General features: G+C 48.6%; 1 protein-coding gene across 4 annotated transcripts in view; it reads left to right on the top strand.

Moving 5' to 3' along the window:
* RNF24 (ring finger protein 24) overlaps window positions 1–24,738 on the top strand; it is an 85,689-nt gene extending 60,951 nt beyond the window's left edge. For all 4 annotated transcript variants that reach the window (XM_055130955.1, XM_055130950.1, XM_055130954.1 and 1 more), the window contains exons 3-6: window positions 11,648–11,690; window positions 13,966–14,007; window positions 21,290–21,369; window positions 22,870–24,738. In XM_055130955.1, coding sequence (XP_054986930.1) covers window positions 11,648–11,690; window positions 13,966–14,007; window positions 21,290–21,369; window positions 22,870–23,008 — 304 coding nt within the window. In that variant the 3' untranslated portion in view covers window positions 23,009–24,738. The remainder of the gene's footprint in view (window positions 1–11,647; window positions 11,691–13,965; window positions 14,008–21,289; window positions 21,370–22,869) is intronic.
* Window positions 24,739–25,071: the final 333 nt, after the last annotated feature.

Here is a 25,071-nt window from a genome sequence, read left to right as displayed (position 1 = left end):
TAAAATTCCATTACATTTGACAGCCACATTTGCATTCACAGTCTTCATTAGGGAATTTGTAGTAGGTTGGGGTGATGAAAGTCAAGCTTTGGGCAAAGCCTCACTATAGTGTAAATGAAAATGGATTAATGGAATATGGATCCATCTTCAAAGCAAGTTGGCCAAGAACAGATGGGGGTGGTGATGTGGAGGAGATTGCTTTGGAGTTAAGAAAGTATTTTGGTGTTTGCATTGTTTTTTTAAGACAGACACTTGGATGTATATTAAGAAGAAGGAATGCTTGTGGAAGATTTGGGAGGGTAAAAATGTATCGTGATGGTATGAAGACACTATAAAGTCTCAGCTGCATCTGTCGTGGGCAGAATACACTCTTTAGGACAGATGAAAGTGGGCCTGAGAGATAGTACGGGGGGGAGGTGCTTGCCTTGCTTGCAGACAACCCTGGTTTGATCCTTGGCACCAAAATCGGTCCCCTGAGCACCACCAGGAGTGATCCTGCAGCACAGAGCCAGGAGTAAGCCCTGAGCTCCACCCGCTGTGGCCCGTAACCAAGGGGGAAACCCAAACAGACGAGAGTCACTGCAGGAGAGCAGAGAGCTCCATACCTGACAGCCCTGTTCTCTGTGGGGTGACTGAAAATGAGGAAAGGGGGGAAGGTGAAGCAGAAGCACATGGACATGAGTCTGGCTTATGATGAATGAAGCTTATGATGATGAGTATGAATAGGTATGGTTGGCTTGGCTGAGTTGGGTCCCACTGAAGAGCAGAGACTTGTAGTGGCAGTGAGCTACGTGGTTTTATTTTAATCATCACCTTTTACATTCATATTTTTTGAAATCCTATTTACTCTGTCTCATGATGTACCCTGCAATTATCTAGATGGTTTTGTTTTTTTGTTTTTGTTTTTTTTTTTTGGTTTTTGGGTCACACCTGGCGATGCACAGGGGTTACTCCTGGCTCTGCACTCAGGAATTACTCCTGGCGGTGCTCAGGGGACCATATGGGATGGTGGGATTTGAACCCAGGTCGGCCGCATGCAAGGCAAACGCCCTACCTGCTGTGCTATTGCTCCAGCCCCCTAGATGGTTTTGTTTTATTATCATTTTGTTTGATTTTGGATCACACCTTGCAGTGCTCAAGACTCAGGGTTCACTCCTGGTGGGGCTTGAGTATAGGGTGCCAGGATTGAACCTGGATTGGCCGCTTGCGTGGCATATGCCCTATCCGCTGTACTGTTACTCCCGTTCCAGTCTAGGTAATTTTATTATCTTCACTTTATAGAAATTAATTTTTTTGGTAATCACGCAAATAGAATTTGGTTAAAGCTGGGATCAGATCCATTTTTAGCTGTGCTCTTTAAAAATGCACTCATAGGGGCTGGAGAGATAGCACAGCGGGTAGGGCGTTTGTTTGCCTTGCACACGGCCAACCCGGGTTCGATTCCCGGCATCCCATATGGTCCCCAAAGCACCTCCAGGAGTAATTCCTGAGTGCAGAGCCAGGAGTAACCCCTGAGCATTGCTGGGTGTTACCCAAAAAGGAAAAAAAAATGCTGTCTTAATTACTTAAAAAAAAATTAAGTGGTAGGGTCAGAGAGATAGTGCAGTGGGTAAGGGCCGTTGCCCTGCATGTCACGGACCCAGATTTGATCCCAACATTCCATATGGTCCCCCAAGCACTGCCAGGAGTGATCCCTGAGCACAGCCAGGTGTAGCCCAAAACAAACAAATAAATAAAGGTGTGGGACAGAGAACTAGTATAGGGGTTGAGGCACCTGACTTGCATCGCAAGGACTCTAGTTTGACTCCCCTGTACCAGGGAGGGTCCCTGAGCAGAGAGCCGGGAATAGCCTGTGAGTACTTCCAGGTGTGGCCCCAAAACCAAAATAGCAACGGAGAGTTGTATTCATCAGGCCTCCTTCCAGAGCGACCTGTGCAGAATTTCATAATCACTCTAGAAAAACAGCTCAAAGTATTAGGTTTCATACGAGTGGTGGGGGTTAGAATAAGGACGTAATCGGGGGACCATGGAGATACCGCAGGGGTCATGACACATTCCTGTCAGGGGCTGGACCTGAGAACAAACCCCGACACCCTTTGCCGCCTCCTGCCAGGCGAGGCTGTGTGTGGTTCTGAAGACACCCGAGCACCACTGGACGTGGGCCTGGGGCCCCGAGCACTTTGGGGGTGGTGCCGGACCCCACCACATTCTCAAGTTCTGCCATTGAGTGACACCTCGCCTGGTTGCCCGAGTACCACTGGGAGTCACTTCTGGGCCTCCTGAACGCTGCTTGGGAGGACCCCCACAAAATCAAAATAATTGTTTTAAGTAATCAAAAGAATCCGCTTAAGTAGGACAGCCTAGAAGAGATGAACTTTGAACACTGGGTTGAATAAACAGGTGCGCACAAACCGGGAGTCATGATGCTTTGGGAAATAAGCCAACGCAGAGACTCACGTCAGAGAAGCACTTTTACAAACCAAGCTGCATTTTAGTGAACACTTGATAGAATTTGTTTCATTCATTTAAATATTGCTATTTAATTTCTCTGTATATTTTTCTAAGCTGACCCACCAAAAAGGTGTAGATTACTTAAATCGTATGCTTACTAAGTTTTAGCTCATTAAGACAGATTGCTTCTATAATATTTCACTAATGGAAATGTAAAATGCTGCAGCTGCTGCAGAAAGAATTCAGCAGTGTCTCCGAAAGCGTTCAGCATCGGACCGGTACGCATGCTGGAGCCCCAGTTCCGTCCCAGGGTAATGTGGTCCGTCCCCAGACACTGCCAGCTGCAGCTCAGAAAAAACAGAGGTTAAACATAGGTTACCGTTTGACCCAGCAGTTTCACGCCTAAGTACGTATACTAAGCAATAACAAAGTGGGTCCACACAGAAACTTATGTAGGAATGTTCATAGCATCATGATTCATAATAGTTGTCTTGGTTTTGGTTTCATTATTTGTAAAGAGCTGCAAACAATTCAAAGGTAAATAAAGTGGCATAACACGGAATATTATTCAGCCTGAAGGGGGCGGTAAGGACTGATACTACTGATAAAACTACTGATAATACAGTTACCAGTAAGGACTGATACATACCGATAAAAAAGTATGAGCCTGTTTTGCAGAAAGTGTGCCAGGCCCTTAGCACAGCAGGCCAGGTGCTTGCCTTGCAAGCAGCTAACCCAGGTTTGATCCCTGGCGCCCCATAGGGACCCCTGAGCCCCTCCAGGAGTGATCCCTGAGCCAGGAGAAAGCTGTGAGAACCACAGGTGTGGCCCAGAAGCAAACAAATCATGCTAAGCGGAAAGCCAGACAGAAATGGTTGCATGTTCTGATTTATTTTATATCATGGGCTGGAGCGATAGCACAGCCGTTGGGCTTTCGCCTTTCACGTAGCTGACCCGTGTTCGATTTCTCCGCCCCTCTCGGAGAGCCCAGCAAGCTACTGAGAGTATGGAGCCCGCACAGCAGAGCCTGGCAAGCTACCTGTGCATATTGGATATGCCAAAAACAGTAACAATAAGTCTCTCAATGAGAGACATTACTGGTGCCCGCTCGAACAAATCGATGAACAATGGGATGACAGTGACATATATGGAAATAGGTAAATCCACATAGCCAGAAATCAAGTTAGAGGTTACCAGGAGAAGTTTTTGTTTTGCTTTTTGGGTCACACCCGGCGATGCACAGGGGTTACTCCTGGTTCTACACTCAGGAATTACTCCTGGCAGTGTTCAGGGGACCATATGGGATGCTGGGATTCGAACCTGGATTGGCCACGTGCAAGGCAAACGCCCTACCCACTGTGCTATCGCTCCCGGCCCCGGGCAGTGACTTCATAATGAGGGAAGGGGGTTAGTTACCTTGTTAATAATGTGTTCTATAAATAAAAATTTATGAACTAGAAAAAGCTAGCTCAAAATAATAATTGTAAATAGGCAAAAAAAAATAATAATTGTAGATTTTCTAATAAATTGAATATAGCATTAGAGCATTCCCACAAAATGACTGCAAACTGGTGAACTCCTCCAAACATTCAGGGAAAAAAATCCAGTTTTATATGACTTCCAGGGAATTGAAAGAGGAAATTATTTCTCAACCCATAATGAAGCCAGCATCATTTTTTTCTTTTTCTTTTTTTTTTTTTTTTTTTTTTTTTTGCTTTTTGGGTCACACCCGGCAATGCACAGGGGTTACTTCTGGTTCTGCACTCAGAAATTACTCCTGGCGGTGCTCAGGGGAATCGAACCCAGGTCAGCCTCGTGCAGGGCAAACGCCCTACCTGCTGTGCTCTTGCTCCAGCCCCCAGCATAATTTTTATTACAAAAATCTGACAAGGACATTACAGGGAGCAATTATTAATCAGTTCCTCATTTGAGCAAATTATTAGTAAATCAAATTCATGGACATAAGATAAGGTTTCAGGAATGAAAGTTGTTTTAATATGTAAATAATGACCAATACTGACATTGATTGGGATATTATCTGTCATGCGCTTATTCAATTTGTACTAAAGATCCTAGTTATTATGGGGAGAAGGAATAAAAGAGAACTCTCCTTTTCTCCCGAGGGAGAGAAGAGCTGGGGGAGGAATAAAAGAAAAGTGAAATAAACATGATAGGTATAAAAATACGTAAAGGGTAGAGTTCAAACAGTGGTTCTACGTGATTTTGTGCACTTAAAAATCAAAAACGTGGAACTGGAGTGATAGTCTAGGGGATAAGGTGCTTGCCTTGCACAAGGTCAACCCAGATTTGGTCCTCTGAGCACCTTCAGGAGTGATTCCAGAGTGTAGGACCAGGAGTAAGCCCTGAGCATCACTGGGGGCTATGCTTGTGTATAGCCCCCACAAAAGTATTCAAAGGTACCACCAGGCTGAGCACTAACAGTGGTAGCAGCCCAAGATCCTGAGTACTGCCTGGTATGAATCCCCACCCCCCCACCCCTCCACCCCTGACAACGGCTTTTGTTGTTGTTTCGAGGTCACACACCTCATGTTTGGGGCTAATTCCTGTCTCTTGTGTTTTAGTCGGAAAGAGTGCACAGGAAGATGGCTCAAGGGCTAGGTGCATGCTTGCGTGCAGGAGCCCCAGATTTGATCCCTAGCACCCTGGAGTCCCCTGAACACCACTGGGCGAGAGCATGGAGCACTCTGTAGCCCCTGGCTACTTTTGGGGAAAACCCCAAACCAAGTTGGTTGTTTTGGGTTTTTTTTTTTAAGATTTTTTTTAAACATAGAAGAGCACTTTCCACTGTGTGTGTGTGTGTGTGTGTGTGTGTGTGTGACTGCATGTCTGCATATGTGTTTTCCTGGCCCTCTCTCTGCCATCTTCCTGTGCTCCCTGACAGTGTACAGAATGTCCTGGCTGGCGCTTTTAAGAGCAGCAGCAATGCAGAAAATAAAGCTAAGTGCCGTGTTCTTATTAGGCCATATTCCAGGGCCATCATCTGTTTGCTGGGATGATGAAGCCTAGTCACACTGGCAAATTTAAAATAACAGATGAAGCCAGTGCTGGGGGAACTGTTACCCTCAAGGTTAAACAGATTCAGAAGAGCCAGCCCCAGGTTTGACGGGCAGCTCAGAGACGAGGAAAATGGTCAAATCCGTTTGGGTTTGGTTTTAGCATACTGACAGCCTCAGCTAGTATCGTGGACTGTATCGAAGCTTGACAAAAGCGTAGGAGCCAAAGAACCGTTGTTTGTTTTCTAGGGTACAACTAAAATGCCTCAGTGGGCCACGACCAAAAACCTCCAGAAGATTCTACAGATAAATTATTTAGATTTTATAAGTGTAATGAGCAAGTTAGTAAATAGAAGATCAGCATAATTTTTTTTCAACAAAATAATCTGACATATGAAACATCATTAGTAGTAGATCAAAAATCACTACATAGGGGGCCGGGGAGGTAGCTCACGGGGGTGGTGCACATGCCTTGCATGTATGAGGCCCAGAGTGCTCTCACCAACACCACATGACCACCACCCCCCCGACGATGGGTAGGCCTAATATCCCCCAGGCACACTGAGGAGGGGGGCCCTGGTGATCACCAGGCAAAGTATTGTCAAAAATGGCTCTTGAATCCACAAGATGCCCTGGGAGGTTCCTCAAAAAAAGTCACAGCAACCTAGAATTAAGTTTAATGAAAGATGTTTAAGATCTTTATGTAGAAATGTGCACAGAGAAATTTTTTTAAATGTGGATAAGTAGAGGAACACTATTTTTTCACTGGAAAGGTCAGTTTTACATGGGTAACAGCTGTTCCCCAACTGATTTATAAATTCTAGATCATTTCAATCAAAAGCCCGAAGATTGTTTTCAGGAAATTAACCCGCTCATGAAATTTATAAGGGGAACCATAAGCGTTTAATGCAGGGGACCAGGAAGAATGGAGAAAGATTGTTAAGAAGAAAGCTTTAAAAATTGTTTAACAGTCAGGACCAGAGCTATAATACAGCATGTAACGGGGCTGGAGCAATAGCACAGTGGGTAGGGCGTTTGCCTTGCACGTGGCCAACCCGGGTTCGATTCCCAGCATCCCATATGGTCCCCTGAGCACCGCCAGGGGTAATTCCTGAGTGCAGAGCCAGGAGTAACCCCTGAGCATAGCTGTGTGACCCAAAAAGAAAAATAATAATAATAATAATACAGTAGGTAGGGTATTTGCTTTTTACATGGCCATCCCAGGTTCGATTCCCAGCACCCCCTATGGTCCCCTGAGCCCACCAGGAGTAAACCCTGAGCACTGCCAGGTGTGCACCCTCCCCCCCCACCAAAAAAAAAATTGTTAACAGTGTTACTTACCATCACGTGTAACTTAGAAAAACATCTGAAATACTGTTTTCTCCAGTAAAAAGAACCAGAATTCTTTAAAAGTTGTCATTTCCACAACTGGGGCATGAAAGGGCATGCACCCAGAGCACCCTTCAGGCGCAGCAGGCAAATATGTAAAAGAACCAGGGAGAAGGGCCTGGGCCATAGGACAGTGGGGAAGGCATTTGTCTTGCTCGTAGCTGACCTGGGTTCGATCCCCAGCATTCCATATGGTCCCCTGAGCCCCTCCAGGAGTGATGCCTGAGTGCCAGGAACAAGCTCTGAGCACAGCCAGTGTGACCCCAACAACAGCAAGTCGTCAGAAAAAGAACCAGGGCTTGATGAGAGAATAATAGCCAACCTAGGGAGCTCATTGAGGACAAGCCTTAATCTATCTGAGCAGAAAATCATGATTACAGTTTATTATAGCCATTAGACTGAAACAAATACCCATAAAATTTTGTATGAGCAAATAAATGAACGGGTTAAAATCTCTTTTTTACATAAGAATCACATTTGTTTTTGTAATTATTGCATATTGCAATAGATGAATGTATAAGAAATTAGAAAATTGCCAGTGGGCAAACATGGCAAAAATTGTTTGCGGGCAAGATGAATGCTAAGGGCCAGAGCGATGACCCACCGGGTAGGGCGTTTGCCTTGCACGTGGCCAACCCAGGTTCGATCCCTGGCATTCCATATGGTCTTCCCAAGCACCGTCAGGAGTGGTCCCTGAGTGCAGAGCCAGGGGTAGCCCCTCAGCATCTCCAGATGTGGCCCCAAAACAAAAAATGAGTGCTAAAATTAGTGGATAAAAAATTGGGAATACAAGGTGTTTGTAGGGTTTCCTCATCTCTCCCCTAAGATACTGACTGATCAATTATAAAGGAGAAAATAGTAACTTTAAAGTAGAGATCAGGGTTGGAGAAAGCAAACAAGAAATGGAAGGAGGGATCTTGAATCACAGGACCGGAAAGAAAAGAAAAAGTGGGAAAGGTCAAATTCAAATGAGGTCCATTATTTATCAATATTGTATCAAGCTACTGTCCTTGTATTTTTGATCATTTTGTACTGTGACTTTGTAAGATGTGAACTTTGGGGGACATAGAAGGGGTTGTGAACTCTGCTATTTTTTGAAACGCTTCTGTAAGTCTAATATTATTTCAAAATAAAGGGTTTTCTTAAATAGCCTGTAACTAATACAAGGTGTATTTGTTTCCCAGGACTGCTCTAAGTACTTCAAACTGAGTGACTTAAAATAACGTATGTGGGCGCGGGGGGCAGAGAGGTAGGACAGCAGGTAGGGCTCTTGCCTTTGCACACGGTGGTCCCAGGTTCAATCCCCCACGTTGCATTTGGCCCCCTGAGCACCGCCAGGAGTGACTCCTAAGTGCAGTGCGCAGTTACCCCTGAGCCCCACCAGGTGTGACCCAAAACAAAAACAGAACAAATAACATTAAATCCCCCAGTCCTGGAGGCAGGAAGAGGGGAGGGGGTTGGCTGCCTCATCCTCCTCCCTCATCTGGCCTCAGTGGCAGCCTTTCGCCTCGAAGGCTTTGAAGCTCCAATACTTCGTCTCCGCCTGCTTCACTTGGTCCTCCCCGTGCCTCTGTATGACCTTGCCTCATCTCCAGATGACGTGATTCGTACTTAATATCCACCCCAATCTCAGTATAGCGTCATCTTCACTCGTTAGTGATCTACAAAGACCCTATTTTTTTGTTCCCTTGTTTTGTTTTGGGAACACCCCCCCCCATGGTGCTCAGGGCTTACTCCTGGTTCTGCACTCAGGGGTCACACGTGGCGAGGCTCAGGGAACCAAATGGGGTGCCCGGGATTGAACCTGGGTCAGCTACATGCAAGACAAACCCCTACCTGCTATACTGACGGTCAGGCCTCAAGAGACATTTTAATTAAGGTTATATATATTCTGAGGTTTCGGGTGGACTTGATTTTTTTTTAAGAGATACTGTACAACAAGAAATACACCCACAGCTTGGGTCTGATTATAGCTTACGAGGTATGCCACTTCAAAGCAGTAGGCAAAGTAGGCTCCATCTTAGGAGGCCGGAGAGATGGGTAGGGCGCTTGCCTTGCAGGTGGCCAACCTGACTTCAATCCACAGCATCCCATACGGTCTTCCAAGCTTGCCAGGAGTGAGCCCTGAGCACCACTGGGTGTGGCCCAAAAACCAGAAAGAAAAGGGGGGAGGGGGGAAGGTGCTTTTCAATAAGTGAATCAAATGAAAATCTGTGAATTAAAAAAAAAATCTTGGGGGCTGGAGAGGTAGCCCAGTGGGCAGAGCACTTGCCTTCCATCCAGCCGACCTAGGTTCAGTTCCTGGTCCCCCACCCCCAACATGAGTAAGCCCTGAGCACAGCTATGTATGGCCTAAAAATAAACTGTACCTCACCATTTATTAAAAAAAAAAATTGATTTCAGGTGTATAATAGACCTAAATGTGATAAGCAAAATAAATTGTTTTCATGACATTCACAAGAGTATCTTTATGACCTGGGGAGAGGCCAAAGAATCCTAAATTGCACATTGAAATTATTGTTTTATTTATTAAAATGTAAGTTTATACATATCCAAATAAAGCATTGTAGATCCTCTAACCAGACACACAGAACTACTGTTGGGCCTGGAGAGATGCGGGGAGCCCATCTTGCACGTGGCTGATTCAGTCCCCGGCATCACATATAGTCCCCGAGCCCTGCCAGGAGTGACTCCCGAGCACAGCCAGGACTAAGCCCTGAGCACCTCCAGGTGTGGCCCAAAAACCAAACCAAAAAAAAAAAAATCTGAAATTATAAAAAAAAAAAAGCTTATTTAAATTTAAAATCTGTGCATTAAAGATGCCACTCACTAAAAGATGCCATTAAGAGAGCTGAAGCACTTTGCATACAGAAGACCCCGATTTGACCCCCAACATCACAGGGAACCCCAGCATTGAACCACTAAGCACTGCTGCATGTGACCCAAACACAAACCAAAAAAAAAAAAAAAAGAGGAACTATTAAAGAAATAAAAGGGTGCCATAGGGTAAAAGAGAACTCATAGATAGAGCAGAGGGCTTGCACCTGAAACACGTGACTCCAATAGGAAAAATAGAGACGACTTTAGGGGTCAACCCCCCAACCATACTGTATGGCTCAGGTCCACTCTTGGCAAGGCTGCGCCCAGCGTTGTGTGCGGAGAGCTCTGTCTGCAACGGAAGGCAGCTCAGGAGGCAGAGACAGGCATTCCCTGACAGAAGCGAATTTTTTTTTCTTTTTGGGTCACACCCAGCAATGCACAGAGGTTACTGCATTTGGGAATCACCCCTGGTGGTGCTCAGGGGACCATATGGGATGCTGGGAATCGAACCCAGGTCGGCCGCGTGCAAGGCAGACACCCTACCTGCTGTGCTATCGCTCCAGCCCCATGATAGAAGCGAACTAAATAGGCAACGGGTAACTGAAAGGATCAGAAACATCATTTGGGAAATACCGGCTCAAAACCACAATGAGAAGCCATTGAACATCTATCAGATTTGCTACAAAATTTTAACTCACCCTACCAAGAGCCATGGCAATGATGTGGAATAGAACATTTATATCCATCGTAGAAACTGGAACAAACACCGGAGCAGCCCGTTAAAGAGGGCTGGGGAGAGGCAGGTGGAGAGATAGAGGTTAAGGTCCTTATCTTGCAACCAGTAGAGAACCCAGCCCTTGCGTGGTCCCTCAGCCCTGCCAGGAGTGGTCCCTGAGAGTAAACTCTGAGCACCACTGGAATGGGCCTCCTCCCCAGAACAAAAGAGCCAGGGATGGAGCTGAAAGGGCTAATGGACGCGCTTTGCCTGTGAGAGGACCAAGAAAAGCCCCTGAATAGTGCTGGATGTGCTTCTCTATTTCCCCCCGAAAAAAAGGGGAATGTGGAAGAATGATCAACTGTATAATAGCCTCTAAGTGGAAGCAATCTAAATATTTGTCATGAGGATAATGGATGAATTGATTATTTTATATTCATATGATTGAGCAGTCAAAAGGAATTACTGCAGCAAGGATAAATTTCAGTGACTTGAATTTACAAATTGCAGCTGACCCAAATACAAAAGAGCATTACAAAATTATCCATTTATATGAAATTTTATAACAACTGGCCTAGTTAATCAATATAATAGAATTCTGGAGAATGTGTATATCTTGGTAGTCAATATTGATTGAAAGTGTTTCAGGAGGCACTGGGAATGTTCTAAAGATTGAACTGGGTAATAGTTTACACTGATATGTGTATAAATACTTACATAGCTGTATACCAAAGGTTTCATACATTATTGGTCGCATGTTTAACTGTTAAAGACGTGATTTTTCATTTAAATGTATTATTTTAAATTTTGAAACAAGTGGACTATCAATATGAAAAGGACTTGTAATGAGATTCTGTTTCAATATGATTTCACTAGGACTTACACTTAAGTCATACTTTCAGGACTCGGTCCCAGAGAGATATTAGAGCAGGTTGAGTCTGTGCCTTGCACTCAGCTGACCAGCACTCCAGATGGTCTCCCAGGTACCACCAGTATCCCTGACTTTATAGCCAGGAGTAAGCTCTGAACACTGTCAGGTGTGGTCCAAAGACAAAACAAATGAACAAGCAAAACAAACAAACAAACAAAAATACCTCAATTTACTGGGTGCTTTGTCATAACGTGGTAATAGATCATATAGGTATATTCTAGGATTAAAGACACTGGGCTTCAAATCATAAATACCAAAATTCAGCAATTTCAGTTTTTCAAGTTGTTATATTGGGATTCTAGATTTCACATTGTTTGTTTCTTTCAGGCTAAGACATCAAGCCCACAAGGAATTTTATGCCTATAAGCAGGTAAGAAATTTACTTTAGATTGACTTTGGTCTTCTTTTTTAACCAAAAATATGAGAATGGTTCATAATTTAAACCAGGATTAGATTTAAACCAGGATTAAATTTATTTATTTATTTACTCCATATTTCACATGCCAATTTGTAGTTCAAAATATATTTTCAGGGGCTGGAGTGATAGCACAGTGGGTAGGGCATTTGCCTTGCATGTGGCCGACCCAGGTTTGAGTCCCAGCATTCCATATGGTTCCTGAGCACTGCCAGGGTAATTCCTGAGTGCAGAGCCAGGAGTGACCCCAGTGCTTTGGCAGGTGTGACCTAAAAAAGCAAAAAAAAAAAAATTTATTTAGATGTAGATTTTCACTTTCAAGTATTTTTTTCTGTCTTAAGTACTATTTAACAGCCTGGGGCTGGAGCAATAGTACAGCAGGTAGGGCGTTTGCGGCCAACCCTAGTTCAATCCCTGACATCCCATATGGTCCCCTGAGCATCACCAAGAGTTATTCCTGAGTGCAGAGCCAGGAGTACAGCCCTGAACCACCGCCAGGTGTGGCACCCAAGCCAAAAAAAAAGTTAATGACCTAGTGAGCCTCTTTTTTTCTTTTTTTTTTTTTTTGCTTTTTAGGTCACACCCAGTGATACTCAGGGGTTACTCCAAGCTCTGCAGTCAGGAATTACTCCTGGCGGGGGATGGAACCAGGGTTGGCCGCATGCAAGGCAAATACCCTACCTGCCATATTATTGCTCCAGGCCCCTAGTGGCTTTTAAAAGGTGGAAAGGGAGGGGTTGGAGATGTAGCCCAATGGTAGGAAGAATGCCTTCCATATGTGAGGCCCTGGGTTTAATCCCTGGCACCACATGAACAAACATAAGAGGTGAAAATGACAGAGCTTTAAGCCATGTGAAAGAAAATAAATTTGATTCTTAAAATGTACTGAATTAGGGGTCCAGAACAATAGTCCACTTGATTGGGCACTTGCCTTGCATGCAGCTGACCTAGGTTCCAGCAGTTGTACCCTCTGCACCTACCAGGAGCGATCCCTGAGCACAGAACCATGAGTAAAATATTGTGCACAGCCAGGTATGCTCAAAAAGAAAGTCTGTCTATATAGATAGATAGAAAGATAGCTATACACTGTTTTTAGATATAAAAATATGCTCAATTAGGACTGACGACAACATTGCAAAGCAGTTAAGTCATTGCCTCGCATGAGACTCAGGGTAAAGTCCCTGTCACTGCAAAAACAAAATACATTCTGCATTATAAATTTAGTATATACCTCCATAACTTATGATTCTCTTGTAAATCATTGATTTTTCAGTCCTATAAGCCAATGCTGTATATCCAGGCTCGTAAGAAAGTCAACTTCATTTATTTCCCCTCCATAGTACATTTATTCCAAGTGGGCAATGCTCAGGGGCTACTCCTGGTTTGTGCTCAGGGGACAAGGTGGTGCAAGGGATCAAACTCTTGCCTCCTACAGGGCATGTGTTATGTCTCACTCCAGAATTTAATATCAGAGTTTCAAAATTTCGTTTCAGGAGAATACTGCATTGTTGCTTAAATTTATCTATTTATTTTTAATTTATTTATTTAATTTTCTTTTGGCTTTTTGGGTCACACCCGGTGATACTCAGGGGTTACTCCTGGCTCTGCACTCAGGAATCACTCCTGGCATTGCTCAGCGGACCATATGGGACGCTAAGCATCGAACCTAGGTTGGCCACATGCAAGGCAAATGCCCTACCTGCTGTGCTATCGCTCTGGCCCCAGAGTTGCTTAAATTCAAAAAGAAAACAAATGTTGGTAAAGGCCAGGAAGATAGCTCAAAGGGCCAGAGAGCACGCTCTGCACGAAGGAAACCCAGGGTCAATCCCTGGCACCTCACAGTCCCCAGAGCACCTTTAGAATAAACCCTCGTGAGTCGCTACTAAGCATCGCTCACTTGCCTAGCCCAAAGAAACAAACAAAAAAAGTTGATAAAATGTTCTGCCTAGAAAATAAAAGAAATTCTCTACATTACTATGAGGGCATGAGCTATATACTCAAATTGAAAATGCATATTAGTGGGGGCTGGAGCCATAGCACAGCAGGTAGGGCTTGCACGCAGCCGACCCAGGTTCGATTCCCAGCATCCCATATGGTCCCCTGAAAACCGCCAGAAGTAATTCATGAGTGCTCAGGAGTAACCCCTGTGCATCGCCAGGTGTGACCCAAAAAGAAAAAATACGTGAGTATGATGTGAAATTTTTTAATTGGATTTTTTTTATCTTAACAGGTTATATTGAAAGACAAAGTAAAAGAGCTGAATTTACATGAGGTAAGTTTATCTTTTCTTGGGTTTTGTTTTTCTTTTTTCAGCACTGCCGATTGAATCCAGGACCTCTCACATGTCATTTTTTTTTAATTTATTCTTTTTTTTTTTTTTTTTTTTTTGTTTTTGGGTCACACCTGGCGATGCACAGGGGTTACTCCTGGCTCTGCACTCAGGAATTACTCCTGGCGGTGCTCAGGGGACCATATGGGATGCTGGGATTTGAACCCGGGTCGGCCGCGTGCAAGGCAAACGCCCTACCCGCTATGCTATCACTCCAGCCCCTTAATTTATTCTTTTATTGAATCACCATGTGGAAAGTTACGAAGCTTTCAGGTTTAAATCTCAGTTATACAATGCTCGAATACCCATCCCTTCACTAGTGCTCATATTCCACCACCAAGAATCCCAGTATAGCTCCACCCCACCCCCCACACTCCTAACCCCCCCACCCCTAGCCCCCCCCCCGCCTGTGTAACTAATAAATTTCACTTTACTTTCACTTTGATTGCATACAATATTTCAACAAAACTCACTATTGTTGTTTGGAGAGTCGCTCCCCTAAAGTCAGACCTGCTGAAAAGGAAGCATTAGATAATTTGTTTTCCATTGCTGAGGATGAAGAGGTATGAGGTCGAGTGACCACACTTAGCGGCCTCTCAGTTTTGGATTTCTGTAATTTAGTATTTTAGTAACTAAGTCCAGAGAGATATCTGCCAGAAGTTGCATCATTGCCAACTTGTACTTCTCAGTTACATTATATTCCACATATGAGTGCAATCTTTCTATGTCTGTCTCTTTCTTTCTGACTCATTTCACTCAACATGATATTTTCCATGTTGGTCCAATTATATGCAAATTTCATGACTTCATGTTTTCTGACGGCTACATAGGATTCCATTGTGTAGATGTACCAGAGTTTCTTTAACCAGTCATCTGTTTTGGGGCACTCTGGTTTTTTCCAGATTCTGGCTATTGTAAACAGTGCTGCAATGAACATAGAAATACATATGCCATCTCTACTATACCTTTTTGCCTCTGCGGGATATATTCCCAGGAGTGGTATTGCTGGGTCAAATGGGAGCTCAATTTCTAATTTTTTGTGAATCGTCCATATTGTTTTCCAAAAGGGCTGAACCAGTCGGCATTTCACATGTCATTTTAATCCTTTTTGTTGTTGTTGTTGTTGTTTGGTTTTTTGTTTTTTGTTTGTTTGTTTTTGTTTTTGCTTTTTGGGTCACACCCAGCAATGCACAGGGGTCACTCCTGGCTCTGCACTCAGGAATCACCCCTGGCGGTGCTCAGGGGACCATATGGGATGCTGGGATTTGAACCCGGGTCGGCCACGTGCAAGGCAAACGCCCTACCCACTGTGCTATCGCTCCAGCCCCTGTTGTTTGGTTTTTGACCACACAGGGGTTGCTCACCTGAGGTGGTCCCAGGAATCAAACTGAGCTCCAGCATAAAGTCCCTTCACTGGCCCTCTGGGCTCTCTCCTCAGCCCTATAGTTTTTCATCATGTCTTGAACCATTTTCTGATAGTAGCACTGTAGCACTGTCATCCCGTTGTTCATCGATTTGCTCGAGCGGGCACCAGTAACATCTCCATTGTGAGACTTGTTGTTACTGTTTTTGGCATATCAAATACGCCACAGGTAGCGTTGTATGCTTAACTATCTTTTTTTTTTGGGGGGGGGTCACACCTGGCAATGCACAGGGGTTACTCCTGGCTCTGCACTCAGGAATTACCCCTGGCGGTGCTCAGGGGACCATATGGGATGCTGGGATTAGAACCTGGGTCGGCCGCGTGCAAGACAAACACCCTGCCCGCTGTGCTATCACTCCAGCCCCTTAACTACCTTTAATTTCAGAAGTTTTTAAGAAGTGGGGTTAGGGCTGGAGTGATAGTACAGTGAATAGGGCACTTGCCTTGCCTGTGGCCAGCCTGGTGCCCCAAGCCATTGCCCAGCCGTCTGTACTAGCTCTCTGGCCCCTGTCAAGAATTTTTATTCTTCATTTTAGTGCCCTCTCTCATCTTTCCTTAGTTTTTAAAATGTGTTTGAGGCTAAGACTACAAAAGTTGCAGCATTGCCCCTAATAGTTAGGAGTTAAGTAAGCCTTATTTGGGGTGGTGAGGGGACTGGAGGGCGAGGGAGGGTGGGACCACCCAGCTCTGGTAAGGGCTTACTACTGGCCCTGACCTCAGCCCCTTTTCCTTGAACGTAAAATCAGAGAGACCTGAGAAATACAGAAAACTGAGACTTCCGGCAAGGGAGGACTCCAGAAATCGTGACATCGCCTCGTCTCCCCCTGCTTCTTGCAGAATGATTTTTGTCCCTGCGCTCAGGCAGAGGAAGACGGAGCCGGCAGCTGCAGGCTTCCATCTGTGCCCCTCGTTAAGTCCCGTGGGATGGCACACAGCAGCCATTCTGGGACTGCTGCCCACCTCTGCTGCAGTGCGAGGCAGAGAACCATATGCGCATCTCTGCTAGTGCCCCCAGAGATATCGGAGAGAGTTAACTGTTATTTTTAAATAAAATACAGTTTATGCTCTTTGGGGGGGGGGGGCTGTTTGTTTTGGGATCCCACACCCTGTGATGCTCAGGGGTTATTCGTGGCTCTGTGCTCGGAAGTGACACCTGGCATTCATTGTTCAGGAGCCCATATGCCGTGCTGGGGACGCAAACCAGGGTTGGCAGGATGCCAGGCAAGCACCTTAACCCCTGTACTATCTCTTTGGCCCCTAAAATAGTGCTTTTACGGCTGATCCTCCATACCACATCTTGAAGAAATTTTTTTTTTTGCTTTTTTTTTGGGGGGGGGTCATACCCGGCAATGCACAGGGGTTACTTCTGCTCTGCACTCAGGAATTACCCCTCGCAGTGCTCAGGGGACCATATGGGATGCTGGGAATTGAACCCGGGTTGGCCGCGTGCAAGGCAAACGCCCTACCCACTGTGCTATCACTCCAGCCCCCGAAGAAATATTTTGAGGTTTTCATACTCTCACTTTTCTAGAGTGTGATCAGATAAGGCTGGCACATCTCATAAAAGTAGGAAGGACAGGGGCCAGAGAAAGAGTACAGCAGGTAGGCAGCTTGCCTTGCGTAGCTGACCCCAGTTCTGTCCCCGACATCCCAGATGGTCCCCCAAGCACCAACAAGAGTGATTCCTGAGTGCAGAGCCAGGAGTAACCCCTGAGCATCACCATGTGTGGCCCAAAAACAAAGCAAAACAAAACAAAAGAGTAGGAAGGCCAAGTATCTCGTGGCCTCTGTGGTTCCATCTGAAATCAAAGTATCAGTCTAATATTGATGTGGCCAGAAAATCAGCTGGTGTCAGACTTCTTCTCGGTAAAGGGAGCATGACCTAACTGTAGTTATTTTTTTTTGCCTGTCCCTAAGTTTTTTTTTTCTTCTTCTCCCCCTTTCCCCTTCCAGAGATTCATTCCTTGAGCTTTTGCAATAGAGACTCTGTAGAGAAGAATCCCTTAGGCGAAGACTGTGGGGATCTAAATAAACAGTCTTGCAGCTACAGTGCCTGAAAGTAGATGGTGACAGTCTCCTGGGCAGGTGGGTGGGTTGGTTTGCCACGGCACCAACCACGGTGAGGCGGCGTGGGTCCCAGGCGTGTTCCCTCCCAGCAGCAGAAGGGCCGTGTCCACACGGCGCCAGGGTAGGGAAGGCAGCTCAGACCGCCGCCACCAGAGAAAGCCACGTCTGCCTGCTGTGGCTGTGGGAGTCCATCAGACATGCAGAGCCTTGTAGGGCCAGAAACCCACATCCACGGTTCAGTGGCCTGGCCAGCCACCTGGCTTCCAAATGGAATTTAGCCCAGGAATGTAAGGCTGGTTCCTCAGAGGGACATCCATTCACGTGCGTACTCTATTCATAGGAAAACAAGAGCGAAAGATCCTTTGTGGCCCTAATAGGCACAGGGAAGGCGTTTGACAGAATTCAGTATTCTTTCATGATGAAGACACTTGCAGATGGCTCTCAGCAGATGAAAGGGTAAATAAGATGTGTGTGCCCCTGCAATACGGTACACTATTTAGCCCTGAAAATGAACAAAGGTGGGAGGGCCAGAGAGATAGTACGGCAGGTCAGGCATTTGTCTTGCACAGGCCGACCCGGGGTTTGATCTCCAGCACTCCATACGTCCCCTGAGCCCACCAGGAGTGACCCCTGAGCTCAAAGCCAGGAGTAAAATTGGAGAACTGCTGGGTGTGACCCCCCAAAAAATGAACGAAGCCCAGTTCATGTTGCAGCATGGGTGAACCCAGAGAAACCTGGAATTTAGGGGCTACAGACCTGTTCACCTTCTCTCTTCAGCATGACAGGAGACAGGCTTGTTGGCTGCTCAATTCCATGATTCCATTCTCGTCTGGAAATAGCCCATCTCGAGTGATTCCGTTCAAGATGGATTAGACAAGAATGACTCATCCATCAAGACAGAATTAGTGGCTCTGAGGGCTGGGCAGTAACTACTGAAGGATCTGGACTTTGGGGAGGCAGGTGATAAAAAAATGTTCTAAAGCAGCAATAATGGTTGCACAGCTTTGCAAATGTACCGAAAATTGACAAATTATACACGTCTGAAGGAAAGACTATTAAGGTTTATAGGTAGATTGTTTCATTTTCAAAATGGGATGAATGTCCTTCATTTATGACATTCATGTACATTAATGTACTAGACAGGGACCAGAAAGATATTACAGGAGTTAAGGGATTTACCTTGAATATGGCCACTCCTGGTTCAATTTCCGCCACTGCAAAGGGCCCCAAGTACTGCAGGAGTGACCCCTGAGCATTGCCAGGTGTGGCCCCATCCCTCACTATTACCCACGATTAAAAGTAAATGAATCCTATGGGGCTGGAGTGATAGCACAGCGGGTAGGGCGTTTGCCTTGCACGCGGCCGACCCGGGTTCAAATCCCAGCATCCCATATGGTCCCCTGAGCACCGCCAGGGGTGATTCCTGAGTGCATGAGCCAGGAGTGACCCCTGAGCATCGCCGGGTGTGACCCAAAAAGCAAAAAAAAAAAAAAAAAAAGTAAATGAATCCTAGAAAGTAAAGTTCGTTGCAGAATGTGCTCTATAAAGTTGCACACTGAATTTAACCCTCCAGGGGCCTTCTCAGTCAAACCTAAGATTTCTCTCTTCACAGTTGCCCTTGGCTTTTGGTCACTATCAGCATTAAACATGTCTGAGTTTATGTTCTGGCGCTGCTTTTTTCAAGGAGCTGTTATTTCAGAATGTGTTCCAGGGTAACCTAGTATCCCATCAGGGGCGGCCACTATAAGTCTGTTTTGAAAAGGCTATAGATCTAATATCGGATCCTGAAAAAAAAAAAAAAAGAATGAGTGACTTGTCCAACTTCTTGCCCTTTGTTAGTATTCACACCAAATGCCTAGAGCCGGAGCTATCGGGCCATGAGTTCGGAGATTCTCTTGGGAGAGAAGCTGAGCGTTTAAGGTCCTGTCCACATACTCCAAGAGGGAGGCGTACTTGCAGTTGGGGTGATGAGGCTAGAGAAACTGAGCCCCAAAGCTGGAACTCCTAGTTTCTCATCGCTTCTTTTCAGCGGGGCTCGAAAACGCAGACATGTGGGTCGGTCAGCCGTATAACCTCAGCCCTCACCACCCGCCCTGGGCTGGGCTGGGCTGGATGGGTGCTGGCCCCGCTTGCGAGATGAAGGAACAGAGCGAGTCCTCACCGTGGCAGAGGTCACGAAGAGGTCCCGCTGGAGGGTGTCAGAGCCAAGGCTGCCAGCTCCCCTGCCTTCTCCCGGCTCTCCCCGCCTCAGCAGCGGCGCCAAGTCTGATAAGAGGGCACCATCATTCTTCTTGTGAAGATCCCATCTGCTGTTCACACGGGCTCCCAGGAGAATATGGGAGGCCAGCATCCACTGCCACCAAGAGCCACGTGTCCTGCTAGGTCACTTAAGAAAACTGTAAAGGGCCAGAGCGATAGTACAGGGGGTGAGACATTTGCCTTGCACACAGTAGACCCAGTCCCAATCCCTGGCAATCTCTATGATCCCTGCAAGCACCTCCAGGAGTAATTCTTGAATGCAGAGTCAGGAGTAATCCCTGCGTATCACTGGGTGTAATCCACACCCTCCCCCAAGAAAAACACCTGTAATAGGCTGGGTGAGCACTGGAGCAAGGACTCATCATCATAGACCCAGAGAGACAGTGCAGGGGGTAAGGCCCTTGCCAGCAGTTAGCCTGATTTAATCCCTAGCACCGCTGGGAGTAATCCCTGAGTATCAGCAGGTGTAGGCCAAGTACCCCATGGCCCCAAAATCTGTTTTTTAAAAATATTATCCCAGGGCTGGAGTGATAGCACAGTGGGTAGGGCGTTTGCCTTGCACGCGGCCGACCCAGGTTCGATACCCAGCATCCCATATGGTCCCCTGAGCACCGCCAAGAGTAATTCCTGAGTGCATGAGCCAGGAGTGACCCCCTGTGCATTGCTGGGTGTGACCCAAAAAGGAAAAAAAAATTATCCTAAGTGATGATTTGATCCAGGGTTCCTCGGTGGACCCGGAAGCAAGTAGGCAGGAGAGGGAAGTGGCACATCAGCACTGCCTCAGCCACCAGCCCAGCCACTCATCCACTGAAGGCCCCTGCTTTCCCGCTCTGCACCTCTGGAAAGGGGGTAAATGCAGTGGGCCTGGTGTCCACGGGCACTGGTCCATGGCAAACAAGTCGTGGCTGTAACTCAGCCTCCTGTGTGCCACGGTGCCCTGTCTTCATGGAGCGACACCAGAGCACCTGTCCAGAGCAAGGCCGACCACCTGCACTTTCCTAAGTGTAACGTTGGCAGCTTGTGAATAACTGGTCTTGCCTTTGGAGCCACACCCGGCCACGCTCGGGCTGACTCCTGGCTCTGCTCTCAGGGATCACTCCTGCAGGTGCTCCAGGGACCATATGAGATGCTGGAGATCAAACCCAGGTCAGCCATGTGCATAGCAAGTGCCTTACTGGGTCTCCCCCATGCCCTTGTGAACTACTTCCTATGTAACAGGAACAGCCACCCACTAAAGGCCCGTGTCGATGAGAGGCCCCCGGGAATTAGAAACAGTCCCTGCGGGGTGTGCCGTGTCCTCCTCTCCCCGCTTTGGTGGAAGAGCGGCAGGAGTGCTCCCCCTCGCTGTCAGCCACCGGGGACAGGCTCTGCTGCCACAGCGAGGCAGAGGCCAGGGGGCTTGGGGGACCTCTCCCAGGTCCCACAGGGCCTGCGGTTTCCTTCGAGCCCTGGCTCACCGGCGGGTTTGCCTTGCAGCTCTGTGCGGTGTGTCTGGAAGACTTCAAGCCTCGGGACGAGCTGGGGATCTGCCCGTGTAAGCATGCCTTCCACAGAAAGTGAGTACCGACGGCGCGGGGAGGCGGGCCGGGTCCGGAGCGTGGCCAGCAGGAAGCACCCGCGGGCGGGGGGAGGGACATGCCGTCCAGAGGGACCCGGGTGGCAGACCGTGACGCCCACAGCGGGCCTTGGGCTGGAGAGCACGGCCGACTTCAGAGCCCAGGCAGGCCCGTTAAACTGGAACTTTCCGACGAGAGCGTCCATCTCCAAAGCAACTTGTAAGGGAAAGATCTTCTCGGTCCTGAGCCACTCCCAGCCCCGTGCTCAAGGGACCCTGTGGTGCCAGGGATCGAACCCGGGCCTCCTGTCTGTGAAGAACAGGCTCAGTCTGTCGAGCTGCCTCTCCCAAGCCCACTCTAGTTACTTCTTGTTGTCATCGTTTTGGGGCCATTCCTGGTGATGCTGAGAATCCTGGCAGGCTTGGGGGCCCTTAGAGGTTGCTGGGAGTTGAACCCTGGTTGGCCCATGCGGAGCAAGCACCCTGCCTGCTGTACTAAGGGCCCTAGTTACTTTGAATCAAAAGAAGTGAAGCCTGCCTGTGGGGTCCTAGGGAAAGGTGCTCCCCAATCCCCTGACTGCCAGGTGCTCCCTCCTCTTGCAACTTAGTATTTGCCTTAAGAAAAAGAAAAAATTTCTGGGTCTGAGCCATAGTACAGGGGGTAAGGCGCTTGCCTTAGGCCTGGCTAACCCAGGGTCAGTCCTCAGTATCCCGTATGGTCCCTGGAGCCCTGCCTAGATTGATTCCCGAGTGCAGAGCCAGGAGAAACCTTTTAACACTGCTGGGGATGACCCAGAAAAGAGAAAAAGAAAAAGACGGAAGAAATTTTTTTTCTCCAACTCCACTTCTGGGGTGTTTCATTCCCTGAGAGCCTGGGGGCTCCCGCAGGGTGGTGCCTGTTGGGCTTCTTGCTGTCCTTTTTGGGGTGGGTGCTCCCGCCCTGAAGGGAGCCTGTAGTAGCCATGGATGCCACGGCGGGGGTGGGGGGTTCTGTTTGTTTGCCTAAAGATCTGGGTGGGGGAGCCACCCCAGCGGTACCCAGGGCTCACTCCTGGCAGGGCTTGGGAGACCTTTTTTTTTTTCTTTTTCCGCTTTTTGGGTCACACCCGGCAATGCTCAGGCGTTACTCCTGGCTCTGCACTCAGGAATCACTCCTGGCGGTGCTCAGGGGACCATATTGGGATGCTGGGATTCGAACCCGGGTTGGCCGCATGCAAGGCAAACACCCTACCCGCTGTGCTATCGCTCCAGCCCCAGCCTGGGAGACCTTATGTGGTGCCAGGGATGGAACCCTGGACTGGCCCCGAGCACGGCAAGAGCCCCACCCACCGTGCTATCACCCAGCCCCTGAAGGAGTTCTAAGGGGAAGCGAGATGCTGGGCGAATTATTTTCTGAAAAGGGGCCCGTGGGCCAGGTGAGTTGGGCCCCCCCACCCCGCCCCAGGGAGGAAGCGTGCCCTCCCCGCGCCTGACTCTCCCCCCGCGCTGTCTCCCTCTGCAGGTGCCTTATTAAGTGGCTGGAGGTGCGGAAAGTGTGTCCGCTCTGCAACATGCCGGTGCTGCAGCTGGCCCAGCTGCACAGTAAGCAGGACCGCGGGCCCCCGCAGGGGCCGCTGCCCGGGGCCGAGAACATTGTATAGCGCGGCACAGCACCCAGCCAGGGCGGGGCTGCCGCCCGGCCGCCCCCCGCCACCCGGAGCCGGGAGGAACACAGGCGGCCTCGACACTGGCTGCTCTGCCCGAGGGCACCAGCTGCCACTTCCTTTGCCTCATGAAGGACTCTTGGGCCCGCGACGCTGGGCACCCTGACTTCTGGGTCTTGGGACAGCCAAAGCACTCTGACACTACCCCAATGCCAAGCGAAAAGGAGCTGAGGAGCCTTTGGGTTGGGCTCAGGAAACTTCCTGAGGGTCTTGGCTGAGACTCCGAGACACCCCGTCTCCCAGACACTTCTCTCCGTGGCCAGGTGAATCTTTAGCCAGCAGCAGGGACGAGAAACACAAGTGCTAGAGAAGGGAGCTAGGGCAGGTCTGCACCTCCTTCCCCCCTCCCCACACCCCCCCACCCCCTACTCACACCCTCACCCCTGGGCGTCTCTGCAGCGCCGCCTGCCTTTGCCCCGTGCGTGACCTGGGCAGGCAGCAGAGGCAGCGGCGACACTGGCCGGGGCTGAAGCATGACCAGCGGCCAGCGCCTGGGGAGGTGCTGCCAGCAAATATTTTCACATTATGTTCCTTCGATAAGGCCATCTGGGAACCCCGGGCGGGGGGGGGTGACTGAGACGAAGCCGGGCCCCTCACCGCCCCCAGTCTCCCTCGGGTCCACACCACTTAGCACATCATCTGAGCTGGGAGAGGCCTGCCCAGAGCCCGGTACCTTGCTCCTCTCCGACCCACCCCGCCCAGAGAGCCCCCACCTCGGGCTGTGAGCCCAGGTTGTCCCTGTGTGACCCAAAGGGTCCCAGGGGGCTGCCCACACCCCTCAGATGCAGCATAGTCCCAGCGTAGCTGCCGGACCCCCACGCCTCCGTCAGTCCTGTGAGGGGTCCGAGAGAGAGAGAAAGAGGAGCGTCCCTGAGAGTGGCCGAGCCTCCTGTCACCACGGAGACGTGAAGAGGGGTGCTGACCCCTGGCCTCTCCTCCCTGCCCTGTTCTCCGCCTGAGAGAAAAGGCCTGTCACCCACTTCTGAACAATCTCACGCAGCCCAAATAAGGCGGGTCCCTGTGTCGTTGTGAAGCTGGGATCCACGTGTAAATAGCGCGGGCGGCTCCCTCGGGCCGAGCGCTCGCCCCTGTGCCGCGGGCCTCCGTGTTCGGACCTGTGAGAAGCGATCGCAAGTGTCTTTTGCAGGAGCAAAGTGCATGCTGCTCTTTGGCTCTCTCTGTCCCAACCTCTCCAGAAACGACTCAGAGTCCGTCAGGACTCGTGAATAGTGTTATAAACGGGCGCCCTCGGAGCAGCACCGGGGCCTCTTCCCCCCACAGCCCTGCCACCCACCGCCAGCTCTGCCTCAGCCCTGCCCACACACTGAGGGATGCCTGCACTCTTCACGGCAGGGGGCCAGTTTTTTTTTTTCTGGACCCCCACCTCCACCTTAACTCGGGAGAGGAAACCTGCCTTTGGCTCAGGTGGCTGGGTCCGGAGGAGGAAAATTCCCACTAGTCTGGAATCCAGTTGGCTGGGCGGAATCCAGTCTGGAAAGTTACAGATGCAGTTTGGTCCGAGTTGGCCGTTTCCCACAGGTGCCCTCCCCGCGGTATGCAGACTGGACTCCAGCTGAAACAGGGCTGGGGAGGTGTGGAATATTTTTCTGTGAAAGCCTTAGTCTGTGTGGTACTGTGAAAAGAACCATTTGTACACTCCTCCTTTCCACCGTTTCTGTGTTCTCTTTGTGGCACAATAGAGTTGAATGCTGCACAGCCCCGTTCACAGTGAAGTGCTTTCCGCGCCCGGTGTCGGAAGGCGGCTTGCTTCTGAGCAGGCCGACGCCCATTATTTGCTGGGAACCGGCCTCGGGATAAAATGCTCTTATTATGGGGTTCCCCGCACAGGAGTGAAACCTTCCCATCACATGAGGATTTCTTAGACTCCGGCTGCAAATGATGTCAGCTCAGGACACCTGCTGCTGCCTTTCAGCTACAGGCATTCCTGTCTTTGTAGGGAGGGACGTTCCCATCACCCCGTGTCACCGCTCAGGGCAGTG

This window comes from Sorex araneus, chromosome 3 (assembly GCF_027595985.1).
Source record: "Sorex araneus isolate mSorAra2 chromosome 3, mSorAra2.pri, whole genome shotgun sequence".
Taxonomy (NCBI): domain Eukaryota; kingdom Metazoa; phylum Chordata; class Mammalia; order Eulipotyphla; family Soricidae; genus Sorex; species Sorex araneus.
This window is presented reverse-complemented; position numbering and strand designations above follow the sequence as displayed.